Source organism: Eschscholzia californica, unplaced genomic scaffold (assembly GCF_041429995.1).
Source record: "Eschscholzia californica isolate CP2 unplaced genomic scaffold, dmEscCali1.0.p SCAF_3, whole genome shotgun sequence".
Classification (NCBI taxonomy): domain Eukaryota; kingdom Viridiplantae; phylum Streptophyta; class Magnoliopsida; order Ranunculales; family Papaveraceae; genus Eschscholzia; species Eschscholzia californica.
The window spans coordinates 59657149-59672999 of record NW_028238420.1 but is presented as its reverse complement, the minus strand read 5'-3'; the positions used below and the strand labels follow the sequence as shown (position 1 = coordinate 59672999).

The window sequence follows — 15851 nt, the reverse complement described above, 5'->3', positions numbered from 1 at the left end:
GTACTTTTTTTCTTTCTGATTTATTATTTAAATATTGTGTGCATTAGTAAAGTGCGTGGACTTGTAAAAATGTGAATTTAAGGTACGTGTCATTCTCCATGTGGGAGCGAAGTAATTAAAAGTTTTGTGTGTCTTAGGCTCTTAGCATTTCGCTTCGAGTAATCTATAATAGCCTCTCCTGATATGGTTGGGCACTCCCCTTCCTCACATAAGTTTATTTCTCACATAAACTCCAAGGGTTTCACAATCCAAGAAGAAATGTGTTCCCACATGAACAAAAGTACTCCAAAGGTCATATTATACTTTTTTTTTTTGATGAGAGAAGGTCATATTATACTTGGAGCATTTTTCATTCCGTATCCATTAATTTTGATTTTGAGTCGGTTGACCATAGATCTTGTCAATATCTATGGAAATCAAACGAATTGTGAGGTTAAATAAACAGTTCAAGTTTTTTTTTTTTACCAGAAAGCAACAGAGAAATGAAAATCATTAAATTTATAGATATGGAACTTATGAACAATTGAAAGTAAAATACTATATACCGTAAAGTTATAAATTTTGGTGGGAGAGTTCATTTTGTTATATAGTTTTACATACTATAAATAGTATATTATTGTGATATATTATTACTATTTATCCTAGGTAAAATTGAGATGGAGAGGATCCCATGAATTATATTTGAAGATGAGTAATAAATATTTGTTTCATCATCTCAATATTTATTTTCTGTCTCTAGGTAGGACTTAATTGTTTCTTTCTCTCTCATTGATGATGATGAAGTGAGAAAGCATGTGACCGACAAGAATACTCAGTACAAGCAAATTCATTAAACACTAGCAAATAAATGTTATCATCAGAGTCTCCCTCCTCCTCCTTCCATTTTGCCCAACTCAAGATTATGCAAGAATCTTCATGTTCCTCCAATTTCGATTCTAAAACTTCATCAAATTCACCAATTAATCATTAATACCTACACCAAATTACTGTATCAAACTACATACTAATTGGGTCTGGGGTTAGATGTCAGGAGCGGAGATAATATTGGTAATTTCTAAGCTTGGGACGTGACAGATGGTCGAGAATACTCGTCTCTCAGGATGAGGAAATGTCATATCTCTCACATAACTTGGGATCGTAGAACGTTTGTTACCAAAGCTATAGGTGTGTGTTGAGGCCTTTTGACTAAGCTCATGAAGCATTCACTAAGAACAAAACTTTGTACCAACATGGTTTGGACTTAGGTGTCAAAAGCGTAGACAATATCAACAACTACTGCGACTTATGGAATTACAAGTAAGTGAGAAAAAATTGAACATATAAGGGAGTCACGACGTCGTTACTTAGTTCGCCAATGTCACTGCGTACTCTGATGTATATGGTTAAGTAAGCCGTGTGTGTTTGCTAATATTGAGACTTTTTAGTAGGTTTGTGGAGTATTCACCTGAAACAAACCTCGTATACTTTTAGCTTTAGACCCAAACTCTGAAAGAGTATTGATAATTACTGAGACTTATATTGTTACGTAAGTCATACCGGAGTGGGGTACATGGATAGTTGAGTCTTTACTACATACTCAAAATCAACTACCACAGAGTGATAATTTCAAAAGAATATTATCACATCATTCCCAAAAGTACATATATATTCCGAAAACAAATATGAAATTGAAGAACAAAGTATATTTGGAGTTAGAAAATCATGCACAAATATACAATAACTTTGTATAAACAATTAATCTGTGTCTATATAAATACCTCTTAGATTTAAGTACTCCAAACATGACATAATAATGAGGAAGTACTTGAGAGTAATTAGAAGAAATTCAAGAAAACCATCATAATTTGAAGAATCCCATCATCATCAATTTTGAGTGTTGTACAACAATTAAAGTTCTGATATGATGTACTAGCTAGCTTCCCCTCATGCATGTTGTCCATGCATGCATGCCAATATACCATGAATGTTTCTTACTTCATCATCATCACCATCTATAATTAGACACATTCATCTCAAACACACATCACATGATGTACCAATATAGACCTTACTGTTTTCCTATTTGAAAATCTGAAAAAGTGAGAAAGTTTCTGCTTTCTGCGTTTTCTATTAATTTTAGCTTTTATGTCCTTTCTGCTTTTTTTTCATAGAAGAAAGGGGGATTAGATTCTCTTTTTACGTACACTTTTTTTGTCAAAAGTGATTTTACGTGTAAATTTCTTTTCGTCCGTTCAATGGTATAGGTTATGTAATTGGAATGGAAGCTTTCTCTGACAAAGTTATTTATGCAGAATTACTATTAGGATCAGTTGAATTTCGGTTGGTTGATACTAGGGTTTTAAGGTATAGTTAGACTATTCTTTCCTTTTCAACATATCTCAAACTCACCTTGTCAATCCTTGCAAAAAAAAAAAGATCGTGTCGACCTGGGAAGTATGTAGTTTAGATTTTTGTGCTTGGAAAACAAGACTGCATACTAACCAGTCAAGGGGGAATATGTCGAACAAACAATTTGTTCTTTTGGAGAACTCAATATTCAGATCTATCCCATACAATCTAACCATTGAACCAGTTGAGCTACACACTCCCTAGTTTCTTTAATCGGTTGAGGATTAAGGTGAAGAGTCCAACTGTATTCCTACTGGTCTCCCACATTGGTTTGAAGACCTCAAAAATTCAAAACTAAGGATGAATCAATTATGAGGTAGAAATTTGGATGATGATAGGTAAAAACGTATATTTTCTTCTTCCTAGCTACATAAATATAGAGCTAGGTATAAAGTAACTTGAAGAATCCAAACAAGATAAATTGATGATGTCGTATTGTAAATTTGTCTCTTCCAAAATTGTCTTATCGGACCATTTCATACCATGTTTATCAGGTCAGGTAGCATTATTATTTATTTTTTTTCAACAGTTGGCAGCCCAAGTGGTTCCAAGGTGTTGACATAAACTCCAGAAAGTCCTGGAGGTCCCAGGTTCGAATCCTAGAGAAGGTGGAATCTTTGGTTATGAATTGGGATTATTAGGGTGTAATAATGTTGTTGGGCGTAGATCGTCGACTTCTAAAAAAAAAAAGTAGCATTATTTTTTGAAAATGTGTAGTTACAGAATCTGTTAATCGAGATTACCAGTGTTAAAGTTAAGGGTTATTTCCCTAATGGCCCCCAACTTTGTGACCAGCTTCCCGCCTGGCCCCATACTTTACGAAAAATACCCATATAGCCCCCTTCCGTTATAACACCGTCACTCTCTCTCCTCCATCATGTGTTTCTCTCTCTGCCAACTCACGCCACATCATCTGTTACGCCACCTCATCACCATCTCCGGCAGAGGTCGCCGGCCGGCCAAACTTCCGGCCGGCGACCTTCAAACTAAATTTTTTTTTTCTCTCTTCCTCTCTCTCTCTCTCTAAAATTACTCCGGCGAAGGGAGACCTTCACCGGAGTGGTCTGTTCTTGAAGAACAGACCTCAAGAACAGACCGAGATCTGTTCTTCAAGAACAGACCTCAAGAACAGACCGAGATCTGTTCTTCAAGAACAGACCTCAAGAACAGACCGAGATCTGTTCTTCAAGAACAGACCACTCCGGCGAAGGTCTCCCTTCGCCGGAGTAATTTTAGAGAGAGAGAGAGAGGAAGAGAGAAAAAAAATATATATATATTTTTTTTTTTAAGTTTGAAGGTCGTCGGCCTTGGCCGGCCGGCGACCTTTGCCGGAGATGGTGATGAGGTGGCGTAACAGATAATGTGGCGTGAGTTGGCAGAGAGAGAAAACATGATGGAGGAGAGAGAGTGACGGTGTTATAACGGAAGGGGCCATATGGGTATTTCTCGTAAAGTAGGGGGCTAGGCGGGAAGCTGGTCACAAAGTTGGGGGCCATTAGGGAAATAACCCTAAAGTTAAAGATCCACTTTTTTTTTGTTGTTGAAAATTTTAAAATGGATCTTCATATTCAAATCATTCTCTAATGGATGACACAAATTGCATTTATAACGTGGGTAACCAAAAGTTTTTATTCAACAACCATCACTTTCTACTGTACCAACACCGACCACACCCTTAGATTTACACAACACCAACCAGCCGTCTAGGTGAGAATAACATATGGTGATACTCACCCACTTTTACCAGGGTGTACAAAATAGCAGTCCCATGTGTTCTTTTACAATAGAAATTCAGAAGGGCTGAATTTAATAGGATGCCAAACTAATAAGGGCAGGCCCCACTAGTACCAAATCGATAAGGGCAGGCCACACGATACCTAATAAAACAAGGGAAGGCCGATTCGTTCCTTTCATCGTCTTAATTTCTTGTCTTTGAATAGCAAAACATGAACACAGAATCTTATAATCATATAGGAGTAAGTTTTTTTTTATTAAATACTGAATTCTACATCTATTTTTGCTCTATTTAACGTTTTCTTGTGGTCCCCTTTGTTAATGTATATATCTTTCTCGCCTCACCAAATTTATGTTCACTTTTAACCCTTGGATCGATTATCGTCATAATGTGTACATATATCGAACCATACCATATGCAGGTGAGAATTCTCTATTTTCGAATTTCTTTGAAAAACCTCAACGTTGTGTTTCTTAAGTTTGATATGATATCAGATTCGAAGTCTGGACATACTGAAGTTAGATTTTAGATAAGTTTTCCAATTTGATTATTGGAAAAATGGTTGTTGAGGTTCAAAATAATATCATAATAACCAAAAAAACCTAGATCTTTTCCTATTAATCAAAATGTGCTAAAATATTATAAGGAATGAGACATAGAGTTCAAAATAATATGATTAATTATCAATCAGGTCATTTTTTATTTTTTTTCTTTCCCTAAATACCCTTTCCTATTTAAGTCACACTCTTTATCTCTCTTAAAAATCAGATACTGAAAACGTTTAGGGTTTTTTTGTTCTTGCTTCACGAATCTTCTTCATCTCGGTTCTTCTTCTTCATCGATTAACATCAGTGATTATCTTCTTCTTCATCGATTAACAAAGTATTAAGAGAATATCTATACTGTTCTAATTACAAGTTCGAAACTGTTGGATTTGTGTTTGGGTTTACAAATTTATGGTAGAATAATTCAAATAAGATATGAATTGTTCTGTTGTTGTTGTTAAGATTTCTTCAAGTTCTCCAGAAATTGATTATCTGTTCTTCTTGTGATGATTGAAGATGTGGCCAGATCTTATTCAAAAAGCAAAAGATGGAGGTTTATATGTGATTCAAACTTATGTTTTCTGGAATAGTCATGAACCTGCTCCTGGAGAAGTAAGGAACTACTACTACTTCACATTATTTATTTTTTTAGGGTTTTAGTATAAGAATATAATGAATTTTTTGTTTGGATTTTGTAGTACTATTTCAAGGATAGATATGACCTAGTTCATTTTATCAAGCTGGTGAAAGAAGCTGGTCTTTATGTTCATATCAGAATTGGTCCTTATGTTTGTGCCGAATGGAACTTCGGGTAATCGAAAATCGAATATATATGGTTGATTTTATAAAACTTCAAGAACTTTGAGTACTATTTGTTGTTTGATGATAGGGGATTTCCTGTTTGGTTAAAATATGTACCTGGGATCAGTTTCAGAACAGATAATGAACCTTTCAAGTTAAATGTTTACCTACCCATTGCCTAAAATCACTTGTTTATATTGTTTTTAGGGTTTACTTGATTTGCGATTTAACTTTACTACCGAAATTTATGTTGATAGGTTGCCATGAAAGGTTTACTGAAAAGATTGTGAACATGATGAAGGCAGAAAAGTTGTTTGAAAATCAAGGAGGTCTAATAATACTAGAACAGGTTAGAGTCTAAGAAAGAGATGACCGAAAGAGATGTAGCTTCTTGGGACAATGTTATATCTTGTTATCGTCAGAGTGGGAAGTCTGAGAAAGTATGGAATTGTTTGACGAGATGAAGGTGGGTTCGAGCCTGATTCAAAACGTTTTACGACTGTTTTCTCTACATGTCCCACACTTTCGAATTTGGAAAGAGGAAAAGAAATCCAAGGATTTGATTAAGAAAGGATTCGAGTTGGATTTATTAGCTATGCTCTTGTTGGTATGTTCTTTAGTTGGTTCGTTTGAATTTATTAGCTATCCCAACAACTAGTACAACCTTACTCTATCTGCATTGAAGTTCTTCCTAGATTCAGTTGTTATCATCCTTTTCTCCTTTAGCTTTCACTATGTGAGGTTGTTTGTAAGTTTTAAAGCTTTTTATATTTCATATATGATCAGTTCTTGAGTATCTATTTATTGTAAATATAAACTATTTATTTAATAAATACAATGAAAATTTTGTGAAGATGTAAACGTGTGCAAACTGAGTTTGTAATGTTGCAAATGCAAACTCAGTTTGCATTGTCGCACATGCAAACGCAGTTTGCAAAATGACAAAAGCAAACACACGTTTGCAATATCGCAAATGCAAACACATGTTTGCAATATTACAAATGCAAACACATGTTTGCAGAACTTGTTTGCAAACGCTTGTTTGCATAACAGATTGCTACAAACAGTTGTTTGCAGAGCAGATTGTGCAAACACGTGTTTGCAGAAAAACGTAAGCGAAAAAACACCGTTTTTTTTCTGGGTTTTTTTTTTTGAAAAAAAGTATTTAAAGTGGATCTTGTTAGAAAGCTAATGAAAAATCATTTCTAAATATATAAATTTTATTGAAATCCGACATCTCAAACAAAAGTTATATCGATTTAAAGTTTAAAGAAACATAAAAGGATTTAGTTACACAAAAAGACAAAAAAGGACAATTTAGTCTTTTTATACTTTTTGACCTGAATAATAATTTTCAAATGTTTTGTGTTTTTTTTACTCATTTTCAATATTATTTTGACCTTTCTAGTTATTAACCCTTGATTATTTTCAATAGTTGAATCATATTGATTTTTGATCTATTCGATTTAAGCGGTTTTGATTAAGATAATTCAAACCAGTTTAGTTAAACACAATAACAAAACAAACATACCAGTCGGAAACTCTTGTTCCACGCGTATATTCGTTAACGAATATGAGTAAAATATCTAACAAGATTGTGCTTTAAGAGTTCAACTAGTTTTTGTTGTAAACAAATATGTCTAGACCAATTTTCTTCTCTTAGCAAGTGGATTTTGATCAAGCTATCCATCACTATCACAACATATGAAAAGCGACCAACGAGTCCTCAAACTGACCAAGGCTTTTTGAATCTTGCCTTATGACCTAAATTTTTAATTTAATTTTGTTGGGCTATATTCAAATAAACATATATAAATGTGGGGACCGTTGGTGATAATGAGGCACAAAATTTAAATTTTGGTAGAGTGAAGCCGAGCTAGCTGATGTCTTCTGATGGAACTCCTCCCTAATACTAACTGCTTTTCAAAAATTAAACACATATTTTAACTCTACTAAATATTGTAGTTATAGATAGTAGTAGTAGCAGTAGGGAAGAATCCCATCGTAAACCCCAACTCTTGTCGAGAGAGAGAGAGAGAGAAAGAAGAAGTCATTTCGTCATCCTCCCTCAATTTCAATTCCCAATGAAGGGGTGTGTGTGGTAGTATTGGTGTTTGTGTTGTTTCAGACTAGATAAGAGACAGAAAATTTAGAGAGAGATTTCATTTTAAGACTTCTTCATTCTTTACCCTCTCTCTCTCTCTCTCTGTGTGCAACTATTGAATTGCTTTTCTCATTTGGATCCGCTTTACTCGCTCAATCTCTCAGTTACTACTACTCTCTAAATACACACTTGTTAGTTTTTCTCTCACTAACTTTATCTTTAATCTCACTACCATTTCTACTGTCTTTGTCACTTTATTTTACTTACCCCTTTCTTCTTCTACTACTTCTACTTCTATCAGTTTCATTCACTCTCTCTTTCTCTCTCTAAAAATTCAAAAGAAAAGGGAGAAGAACAGTCTTCAACTGTAGTTTCACTTTTTTCAGTTATGGGTGGTAGTGAAAAATACAGTGTTTTGAGTGGTGGTGGTGGTAAGAATAATACTTATAATACTTCAACCACTACTAATAGTTCTTCTAAAAAATCATCAGGAAAATACAGAGAGAACAATACTAGTTCATCATCAGTTCCTCCTGGTTGTATGAATGGTGTTTTTCAATTCTTTGATTTTCATCAATTTCAACTTTCTTCTCTTAATCATCATGTTTGTTTCAAACCCCCTAATCACTCCTCTAATTTCATCCACCATGAAGAACTTCAACTACCCAATCTTCCTATCAAAGGTAATTTCTCTCTCTCTCTCTCTCTCTCTCTCTCTCCCTCTCTCTCTTCTGAAATTTAGAGGTATGGGTATTGTTAAGTTAGTAAATTGAATATCTCTATCTGTACTTTCTCTCTCTAGACTAATTTGTTTTGTATTTTAGGAGTTGAAGCACCAAGAAATAGTTTGGAATCAGAGGAGAATTTAGTAATGGAAGGAGTTGCTAATGAAACAGTAGTTGTACTTTCTTCAAAGATCAAAGAAGAAGAGTTTGGTTTCCCGGTAAGTGTGAATTAAAAATTCAAACTTTATTAATTTCAATCAAATTTCATACTAATTATCTTATGAACACAGGTTGGAATTCGAGTACAAACAAAAAGAGTAGGAGGAATTTCAGATTTTTCATCATCTGAAAGTAGTAATTCTCCATCTATTAAAACCCCAACTCTTGTAGCTCGTTTAATGGGGTTAGATATCTTGCCTGATCAACAAAATTCTCCTAATTTCTCTTCTTCTTCTTCTTCTTCTTCATTACCCTCTTCAACAAATTCAAAATCAAGCAAAACCCAGACTGGTAATTACCTTCAAGACTCAATTAATGGCGGATCGAATTCCATTCATCATCGTCAAGTTTTAAGAAATAGGCTTGGTGATGTTAATAATACAGGGTCAAGATCTTTACCTGATACACCAAGGATTTCATCGGCGAGAAGATCAGATGTTGATCCAAGTAGACTTTCTCTTCAAATCAATAAAGAAAATATATTGATGAATGAAGAATTTGATTACTTTGGTGGAAGATCATCAGTTGATTCAGTTAGTAGTTTGAGTTCTTTATCATCTTTGAAGAAATCAAGAAGGAGATCAGAATGGAGAAGTGATGAAAATGAGAGTAGAAGTCCAAGTCATTATGCTAGACAAATTGTTAAACAAGTAAAAGAAAGTGTTAGTAGAAGAATGGGTAGAGATATCACAAATTACACCACCACCACTCACACCACCACCTCCAAGAAACCTAGCCGTTTAAACCGATCGAACAATGCCGATGACTCAACACAGTCTTGTTCACCTCGCATTAGGTTCTTGGAGAACAAGCAAAACATCAACAAAAGAGTTTCAACAATTATAGACCAAGATTCTAACTCATTGAGAAAATCTAGTCCTCCTTCAAAACCACCACCGGCATCACCACCACCAATGCAACCACCAAAACCGCCACCGGCATCACCACCACCACCACTACAAATGAAGGTCAAAACTTCAAAGATAAAACCGAAAACTCAAGCTATACCACAACATCAAACGATTGAGAAATGCAAGAAAGCCAGTTGTGAAAGGTTTACACAACGTAAAGAAGTAGTATCTCTTCGAAAATCAACAGTTTCCCCATCAAAGCAAGTCAATCTAAAGTTACCAAATTCTCAAAAGAAACTCAAGAAATCATCAACTTCTTCTTCATCACCATTATCCAAGGATATTTGTGTCATTTCTTCACCAACTCCAACATCTATGGTACTCTCTCTTCTTACTACATGATTACAAAATTTTTATTTTGGGCTACCCATAGGCCGCCATATTCTTGACCGGCTTAGGTGGATACCGCAGGATTTAGAGACAGAAGTGAGAGCTATTTCTCTCTCAAATCCTACCCGTCCACATGAGTCATTCAGGTTCTGCCGGCCTAAGGGTCTGGCACAACATCACCATTGTTATTATTCTAAAAAATTTATTAGTACAGAAATAATAGAAAGACTAACTTTTTTTTTCTTCAAACAGAATTTTACACAGTTATCATCAACATCCAATTCTCCTAGTGGAACATCACTATCATCGTCCTTACATTCGCACCGGAACGAAAAGTTAACCCGTAATGTTGCAGAATTCCGATATGTTAGCAATATATTGAAATGTACAGGAATTGAAACAAATTCATACATTTCATTTACAAAATGGTATTCACCTTCACATCCACTTGACCCATCGATATTTCATCATCTCGAAGAATCATTTTTTCCCACCGGTTCATTACGACATCGAACGAATCGAAGATTGATTTTCAATTTAGTTGATGAAATTCTTGTTGATATTTTAAGACCTTATTTGAATATGAAGCCATGGGTAGTGATGAATTCAAGAAACAAGGTGAAGAAACTGTTAAGAGGAGATCAACTTCTTCAAAAATTATGGGTAGAGATTCAAGATTCACCATTATCAAATTGTCAATTTCTTCAAGATATTGATGCCCTAATTGAGAAAGATCTTCCTTCTCCTCATGATGCTAACATACGCACTTTGCCTATTCTTGAAGAAGGTGAATCTATTGTGTTGGATATCGAAAGAGACATTCTTGACTCACTCGTTCACGAAATCGCTCTCACTGCATTTTCATGACCCAGTCAAGAATCGGCGTGAATCGGTTGGTTGTTATGATGACGTCAAATATGAAACGGTTTTTCCGTACATAAAACGGAGGGATAGCAGTTATACAAAAAAAACGACCAGAATCTGACACACAAACGTCACATGAGTGTCACGTGACTAGATGCCGTTAGTGAAGTTGGGTTATTATAGTACTGGGAGTACATTAGTACAGTAGTACTAGCCGTTGGATTTGAAGAAAAAGCTGTCATTGAGGTATATATTATATCCTAGGTTATTATTTTTAGAGAGAGAAAGAAGGGGGAATATTTTTTAGGTTGGTTTTATCTCTTTCTCTCTCTACACTTCATTTTTCAAGAAGAATCTGGTCAGGTGATGGTGCCGTTTGTGTTAGGTGTCAAAGAATCGGGTGAGTTGGTGTTTATTTGACTTGTACAGTAAAATATAACCGTTTGATAGTAGTAGAAGAGATTTTGAGTGGGAAAAATTCAAATTAGTATTTGTAATTACAGTTGGAATGAAATTGAGATTTTTGTTTTAGATTGGGATATTCACATGTTGTGTTTTTTGTTTTATTTTACATTTTTTTATATATTATTTGATGAAGATCTCGAGATTGGAATTGGTAATCAAATCTAAAATGTAGGCAAGGTGGAGTGGTTAAGGTGTATGGAGATTTGGTTTGTGGTCGTGGTCCATCATTTAGGGTTTTGTGTAAGAGTGTCATTTAACTGTTTGTGTAATTTTATGTTATTAAATGAAAAACCTAGATAGTTTTGACATAAGAAAGGCAAACCGGATTTTTTCACCCAATTGGTTTTTTTAATCTGCCCTTACTGGAGCAATATTGTAGGCTTGTGGCGATCTCAATTGCAACTGAATCCCAACTCGGACAATAAAATCACTACAAAGTGTTGAAATATATAACTCTTAGGACGATGGAAAGAACAAAAAAACAACAACGAAACATAGACACAAGAACTATATTGCAGACTTGTGGTGATCTCAATTGCAACTAAGTCACAATTCGAAAACAGAGCATTAACAACTAAGCTGAAGTACATAATTCAGGTATACTTGAATTTCACTCGGTTGCACAACAAGTATCCTGATAGAATAAGGACCAATTTTCAAAAAGTAGCAAGATAACCTGGTCAATTAGCTCTGACCATCGGGTTAAACAATAATTAATGGCTAGTTAATCAAAGTTTATGGGTCACATGAATCTGACACATTTACTTAATAAACCCATTTTGTACAGGTAAGGAATATTGATGTATCTCTGTAATTAATATTAATATATAGTTTAAAATAGTGACAGTTGGACTTAGACCCTTAAATATGACTTATCCGTTTTTTGGACAGAAAATATGACCGTTACAAAGTAAAATTTGAATAGTTCAAATTCAAATAGTGATTAGCCAATATAAAAAGCTATTATAACCTTAAAGCTTATCTTAATGTATGTCTTTATGGAATTTACACACATCTCCACAACTATTCTTTACCGAATGTACACAGATCTCCATAGGATAAAAATTTACGTACTCTTATTAGCTTTGAAGTTAAATTTTCTTTTCAAAACTGTAAGTAGAAGTATTTTTTTGTAATGTACCTCGTATTTATACAAGTTTTAGTTATAAACCAGTCTCTACAGTAACTGGTAGAATCTGATTGGCAGTTTGTCGAATTGTAAAATATGTAAGTTCGGATCGTACTTAAATCACAGTAGTCAATCAACCTTGCATTAATTTTTTGTAGATAAATGTTTGATGGCCTGTATGTTACTAAAAGGACAATAGATGGTGTGTTAGATGAGAAGAGTTCTTTTGGAGAGAGACTTGGCCAATTACGAAAATATCACCCAATACCAACTTACTCTGTGGGTAGAAGTAAGTTAATGGCTTTCAGACTAATAATCGTGTAGACTCAAAATCATTAGATTGAAATAGACTTAAAATCAATGTCTTGTTTGAATGCGCAAAGATCATGATGAAGCTAACCCCATTCTTAAAGTGGATGTCTTCATGTCTTTGAGTAAGATCTCAAAATATATAATTTTGACTTAATGTTTGACTCTTTAAATTAAAATAAGTTAAACGAATCAGATTTATACAAAGAAAAAAAAATGGGTTATTTTCTTAATAGCCCTTATAACTTTGTGACCAGCTTCCTGCCTAGCCCCTTACTTTAGCAATAATTCCTGTATGGCTACCTTTTTCCGTTATCTTTAATTTTCTGTTATTCTCTCTGCCACATCATCCCAGCAAGCCACACCATCATCTTCACCGACAGAGTCGCATGCCAGCGACCTTCAAATTTTTTTTCTCTTTTAAATCTTTTTTTTTTTTTTTTAAATCCTCTCCCCTCTCTCTCTAAACTCCGGCGAAGGGGGTTTCCCTTCGCCGGAGGGATGTTCATCACGAACAGACCCTGATCTGGGTTTGTTCGTGATGAACAGCCCTCCGGCGAAGGGAAACCCCCTTCGTCGGAGTTCAGAGAGAGAGAGAAAAAAAAATTGAAGGTCGCCGACTGGAAATTTGGCCGGCCGGCGACCCTGCCGGTGAAGATGATGATGTGGCTTGCCGAGATGATGTGGCAGAGAGAGAAAATGAAATGGAGGAGAGAGAGAGTAACAGAAAGTTAAAGATAACGAAAAACGGTGGTCATACGGGAATTATTGCTAAAGCTAGGGGCTAGGCAGGAAGCTGGTCACAAAGTTACGGGCTATTAGGGAAATAACTGAAAATAAAAAACTACCTAGTGTTGCCTAACTAATCCATAGAAGGTGAGAATATTAAACTGTCAAGTCATCTAGGAGTAGAGGAGACCCACTTTTATACCGTTGGAGTTATAAAACTTGGTACGATGGACCTGCTGCTACAGCCATAACTCTTGGCTGTTATAATGGTCGGCTGGGTTGGGGGGTCTACCATCTTCACTCCCATCCTGCCTCTCTGCTTTCATTCTGTCCATCCAACAGACTAATTCCCATTTCAACAAGCAACTGATTAACTGACAAAATCTGTTTAGCTCTCTTTCAAATGAGTCTTCTTCATCAACAACCAACTGTTTTAGCGAAGAGTTTTTCGATCACATTAACATAGGGGTGGAAAGGGATATGGTGGTTATCCCAAAACTTAACTTCCTCACCAGTCTCGATCCAGAACCAAAACTTAGCGAAGAGTCATTTGATTACAAAAAACAACTGTCAGACCATCAGAAAAGTCGTAGAGTACTACCACTATACATATTCAACACCAGATGGTTCATATGCAGATCAAGTGACCGAGCGTCTTCCATTGCCTCATATTAGTCTATATAATACACATATTGCTGCAGCCTATACATATTACATATACACTTGTTGATGTTTTGTTTTTGTGGGTCAATATTTCCTTATATGGTTCACACAAATATTAGTTTAGATCAGGAAAAAGAAAACAATGAACATATAAAAAGGTGATATTATATATATATGGCCTATTTTTGTTGGACTTGAGTTGATCAAGTCTACCAATTTGGTGATGGTTGACAAGTAATGTGGTCTTAATAAGGACAATACAAATATTTTGTGTATCTCTGATAAGAACCCAATTTTGAATCCATTTTTTAGTGTCCTTGATTATGACCCTTTATTTCTACTGGTACTAGAGTTCGAGGACTTCCATTTTCGGGCACTTTATGTCGTTTGAGTTTGAAGTAGTTGTGTTGTTTTGTACTGAGTATTGATTGTCTAGTGTGAACCGAGCCATCGAATCCATCAGGTTACCAACCTAGTTAAATGGCCCTCGAGGACCCGAGCCATGAGCTATCGGCTCCGTCCAGTGATCAATAATATTCCCCAACTAACATATAACCGAAAACCCAACAAGATCAAACTAACCCTCATTTGTCAAGTGATCAAGTACAACCAAAACTAAGAGATTTATATCACAAGAGTAAATTTTCAAGTTTTGACTATAAACTTAGTAGCTATCAAGATTGTTTCGAGGGAGTTTAGCATAAAGAAGGATGAGAACAAGGGACTGAAGGACTAATTTGAAAGTGAGATTTGAGTAGTTTCCCCACAATAATATATTTATTAGTTCTTATAAATTTCAATGGATTGTGAAGTGCCTTTAAATATTGGTCCCTTTAAAAGTAAAACCTTTGGTCCTATCCTATATATAATTCAAACACTTGCTATTGTTGTAAGATTTCTAATAAGAAAGAAAAGTTCACTACTATCCTAAGAAAGAAAGACTAAGTTTCCTTACTCTCCGATTCTATGCGCTCGAAGATCCGAAAGACAAAACTTAGAACTTTTGACGTATGCTAGACTGCAGAGAAAAACAATCGAGAGAAAAACTTCAAATTTCTGTAACATGATTGATGTACGTGTAAATACTGGATGATATATTTTTACTTTCGCTAATGCAAGGAAATAAACGTGTATATTTCAATTGCAGTAAACAGAGTTTGAATCTTAGTAGTAAACAAAATTGTTCATAGTTGGATCGGTATTGAGAATTTCACTTAAAAGAAGAGACACATTATTTGAAGAATAAAAAAATACATGTCAATAAACAAAATTGATACTATGAACTAAATGGTATTACTATTATTGTTGAAGGCATAATTAATTAGGGATGGTACGTGAGTTGGCGAGAAGACTAGAGAGGAATGCAGAAAGATCAGTGAGCTGGAGAAGCGCCCGAGAGCTAGAAGTGAATGGAGATTTGATTCCATTAATGAATGTCTTCTCACATTCATCAGCTTCAGAATGAACTTGTTTGGCGTAAGAGCTAAGCCCCCTATAATCAGTACCAAAACCAGAACCACCACCGACTTCTTGAAGTGCACTCTTAAGGAGAGGAATGCCCGTATCATAATTATATCGACAGTGAAGTAGAATTCCTCTTTCTGGTTCGGGTGTTGCTCTGTTTAACAAAATCAATATGCGATTCAATGTACCTTGAGCGTTTGTAAGGGACAGTTCAAAAGCATAGATTACTAGCCCTCTCAAATCTTTTGCTGTTTTCGCACCCGACAGTGTCTTCTCACAATAACCGTAGTCTGTATATTGTGTGCACACCTCGTTCACCAAACCGGTTGGGGCAGTTACATGTACCATTCTTCCGAGAACGCGGTTACTCCACAAAACTAACAAGAAGACGAAAAGTAAATTTACTTTGAAGGCAGCCATATCGGTTTGTTTTGAGGTATAGCTATAAGTGGGGGGAGATGGGTATTTAT

At 35.2% G+C, this 15851-nt stretch overlaps 2 protein-coding genes across 2 annotated transcripts; one reads left to right on the top strand and one right to left on the bottom strand.

The window, feature by feature from the left end:
• Positions 1-7307: 7307 nt before the first annotated feature.
• On the top strand, positions 7308-11153 carry LOC147552611 (uncharacterized). The gene is made up of 4 exons (XM_086670253.1): positions 7308-8256; positions 8398-8516; positions 8589-9746; positions 10011-11153. Exons 1-4 carry the CDS (start codon positions 7962-7964, stop codon positions 10623-10625), a joined length of 2187 nt encoding a protein of 728 aa, XP_086526379.1. The 5' UTR covers positions 7308-7961; the 3' UTR covers positions 10626-11153.
• Positions 11154-15234: 4081 nt separating this feature from the next.
• On the bottom strand, positions 15235-15729 carry LOC147552610 (pectinesterase inhibitor-like). The gene has a single exon (XM_086668647.1). It carries the CDS (start codon positions 15727-15729, stop codon positions 15235-15237), a length of 495 nt encoding a protein of 164 aa, XP_086524773.1.
• Positions 15730-15851: the final 122 nt, after the last annotated feature.

What these genes read in the sequence shown, in the direction of transcription:
- LOC147552611 (XM_086670253.1), top strand. Translation starts at nt 7,962, where the DNA reads ATGGGTGGTAGTGAAAAATACAGTGTTTTGAGTGGTGGTGGTGGTAAG. An exon ending in ACCCAATCTTCCTATCAAAG is followed by an intron (nt 8,257 to 8,397) that starts GTAATTTCTCTC and finishes TTTGTATTTTAG; the next exon opens with GAGTTGAAGCACCAAGAAAT. An exon ending in AAGAAGAGTTTGGTTTCCCG is followed by an intron (nt 8,517 to 8,588) that starts GTAAGTGTGAAT and finishes TTATGAACACAG; the next exon opens with GTTGGAATTCGAGTACAAAC.
- LOC147552610 (XM_086668647.1), bottom strand. Translation starts at nt 15,729, where the DNA reads ATGGTACATGTAACTGCCCCAACCGGTTTGGTGAACGAGGTGTGCACA.